Source organism: Vigna umbellata, chromosome 1 (assembly GCF_029865625.1).
Source record: "Vigna umbellata cultivar VRB3 chromosome 1, Vumbellata_1.0, whole genome shotgun sequence".
Taxonomy (NCBI): domain Eukaryota; kingdom Viridiplantae; phylum Streptophyta; class Magnoliopsida; order Fabales; family Fabaceae; genus Vigna; species Vigna umbellata.
In genome coordinates, this window is record NC_142165.1 from 62,752,717 (window position 1) to 62,756,090 (window position 3,374).

At 33.6% G+C, this 3,374-nt stretch overlaps 1 protein-coding gene across 1 annotated transcript; it reads right to left on the reverse strand.

Moving 5' to 3' along the window:
* LOC124832999 (peroxidase 10-like) lies at positions 1-2,552 on the reverse strand. The gene is made up of 4 exons (XM_047307354.2): positions 2,283-2,552; positions 902-1,093; positions 636-801; positions 1-540 (listed from the first exon to the last, which is right to left on the reverse strand). The coding sequence occupies exons 1-4, from the start codon at positions 2,550-2,552 to the stop codon at positions 131-133; spliced, it is 1,038 nt and encodes a 345-aa protein (XP_047163310.2). The 3' UTR covers positions 1-130.
* Positions 2,553-3,374: the final 822 nt, after the last annotated feature.

Here is a 3,374-nt window from a genome sequence, read left to right on the forward strand (position 1 = left end):
TGAAAGGTAACATGGTATGCATTATTCTGGGATACTGCCACCACCTACAGTGATGATGGACTTTATATATATACAGACTCCAACTGAGTTGCACTGTTAAGGTTTTCTAAGATGTTGAGAACACAAGCACTTAGTTTACAGAGCCACATTTCTGTCTAATTTCTCCCATTCTTCCTGTAAGAACGCCTGCATTACTAAGCCTCACCATGGATTGGGCAAAATCATTGTAGAAGGAGAAACGGTTGTTGCTGTAATAGTAAACCATAGCAGCAGTTCTTCGATCCCTAGTTAGTGCTTGATCAGACTGTAGAAGGCCTGTGTTGTATATGAGATTTCTATAGTACTCATTGTCGAACGTGGAGGTGCTTGTAGCATCAAGAGGTGCTAGATTGCTGTTCGAAGTCTCTTCATTTGGGCACATGCTTTGCAATCTTGTGAGAAGCGAAGAGTCAAGCACGGGATCAGGTCTACCAGAGCCTTGATAGTCAAAAAGTCTCCCTTTGAAGGTGAAGCATTGAGCAAAACCAATTGTATGTCCTCCTGATCATGGAAATAAACACATGAAGCTATATATTCATGCAGAAAACCTTCCATCCATGTTTTTACTTGACAATAAAATGAGAAAATGTCAGAACCTGAAAGGGCTACAACATCCCTCAAGTCAAGACCCTTGGAGTAAAACTTTGCAGTGATGTTTTCTAGAGACTCAATCGGAGAGGGAAGTTGTTGCTCAGCTGCCTCCTTACTTGTTGTTGTTGCATCTCTTCGGCCTAATGAAACAGGCCAAGAAGGTCCTCCAACCTAAACCAATAGGGGAAGAAAAACAGCAACGAGTTACATAAAAAATGTTTTCTGGTTTAGAATGTCTTGTCCAATAAGATAAAAGAAGTGTGAGTTTTACCATATCAATAGCTTCCCTGGCTGCTAATGCTAATATATCAGCGCAGGAGACTGTGTATGGACACAGTCTTTCAACATGTTGTTTTATGTCATCAATGACTTCGAACCCCCGAAGTGAATTGTGATTAGGAAGAGCATTCTTTTCACCAGTGAAATATGGTGTATCATCAAGAAGCACCGAAGCATCACAACCCTTTCGCAATCAATTCAAATGTTACTATTACAATCATATAAATTATTTATATCATCATTTAATTTAAATATAATGTATTAATTTCTATTTTTCTAAAAATTGTTTCATGGTTCGAGATAAGTAATCTCCACCAATTGTCAGGTGATATATTAATTTGTAATGAAAAATAACATACAGTGTAAAGATTAGTGAAACAATTTCTATCATTGTTTCCTTAGCCATCACTTTTTTTGACCTCTTGTCCATTTCTTAAATATTATTGAAAAAAAATTATTATATCATCTTGAACTTCTTTATAGCCATGGTCATCATTAATCTTCACTCGAAACTTAATTTTTTAATTTACAAAATATTAGATAATAAAACTGAACCTTAGAAAATATTGAAAAGTAATATATAAAAAAACTGGACTAAAATATATTTTAAATAATTTTAATATTTTAAAACAATCAAGTATAATTTAATATCATAAAATTATTTTTATAAGAAAAATTTATCTGATTTATATTATAATTTATTAGACAAATTGGAATCACCGACATTTTTTTTTCATCCTTAATTTATTGGTTGCCCTAAATGGAGATGAGATTACACCTAATAACCACCCTAGTCTTTCATTGAAGGTAGGAACACGTTTTATGCTTTATTGGTGGTAATCATACTTGGCATCAGCTGTATGTAAAAAACAGGTTAAAAACAAGGCAGTGATAAAACACAAGGAGGGGAAGAATCAAAGGAATTTTGGTGTCATAGTAGAACAATGAAAGGTGTCAAACCAAACACAAAAACTAACGAAGACGACAGTCACAAATACATGCTTGTTGAAAAAACTGTGACAGAGACTCCACCAAAATAAAATTCTAAACATAGAGTAAATATATATATACTTCAGCTACCCATGTTAAGGAAAATTAAGGAAGTGTCAACCTAGCCAGAGTTTCTAAAACAAACAGGAACTGGGAAGGTAGAAACTAGCAAGTGCTGAATATCTTTTGTGGATGAGAACCAATTATAACACACATTCAACAAGAATATTTCCAGTTTCAATCATTTAGCAGCATGCTTCTAGTCTATCATGAAAATTATAAACTATTTATGAATCTTCCTCAAGCAACACTAAGTACGTATGTGTTCATTTTAAAGTGTAAGAAACAAAAGCAATGAGACAATAAAGCACACAAGTATTTACATTTACTATGCAATCGTGAAAGTGTAACCGAAGAAGGGACGCGGCCATTCTGCTGTCATCTTTCAAGGCTGACCAAACACCATATCTAACAATCATAAGCAAATTAGGGCATGATCTATCGTAGAAATTGATGTCAAGCTTGTTTCTATCATAGGGAAGCATATGAACAAGTGGAACGAAGGTAGCAAGGAAAAAAAGGAAACTGAAGTAGATTACGACAACTCTACAAGTCATGGCTTGAGTATGTTTTCTATGTAACAAGGACTCCATAGCTTATATTTCTTGTGACATTTATGTGGTGAGGTTCCGGTTATTTATATGCAAATGAAAAATAAATTAATGGACAAAATAGAAGAGTATTTTTTTTTTCTTGGAATTGTTATTTAACTAGTATGAGTCAGAATTATTCCAAATTTCTTTAGTTGACGTCAAAGCCACAGTCCAAAGGAAATGGATAAATTATGAACGTGCATGCACGATGAAATGTCTGGTAGAGTTCATTGGTACAACGAAGAAGTGGCACTGCCATTACTGCTAGTACTAACTTTCTAATGGTCACGCGCTGCTAGAAATTCTAGCAAGCATCGTCCACGGGCACAACGTAGAAAAAGAGCGATTTTCCTATTCTCTATTTGTTATGCTCTTGTTAAGTGGTTTGATATTTTACGGACGAAGATAGGTATTGAGTTCCCAAGTGCTTTACGGAGTTGTTTTCTTATTTTGATCCTGATATCTTGTTTAGAGAAGCATATCTGAAGGAAAAATACAATAGAAAAAAAAAGGTGATGATAGATGGACACACCACTCCAAAATTTGATTTTATGACTCATTACAATAGTTATAATCTACTTCCTAGAATAAGTTAAGTAGTAATAGAATTGTAAATATGAAACTTTTTATATAGGTTATTATTAGAACTAGCATAGAAAATGAGAATGGTGACAATTTTATAATAAAGTAAAAAAAAATTATGCCAGATATACCTAGAATTTATTGTAAAATCTAATGAAGATATAAAAAAGATAGATTTCGTGAGACATATATATTTGTTGTCTTTATGATTTATCTACGGTGTATTGAGTAAATCATCCA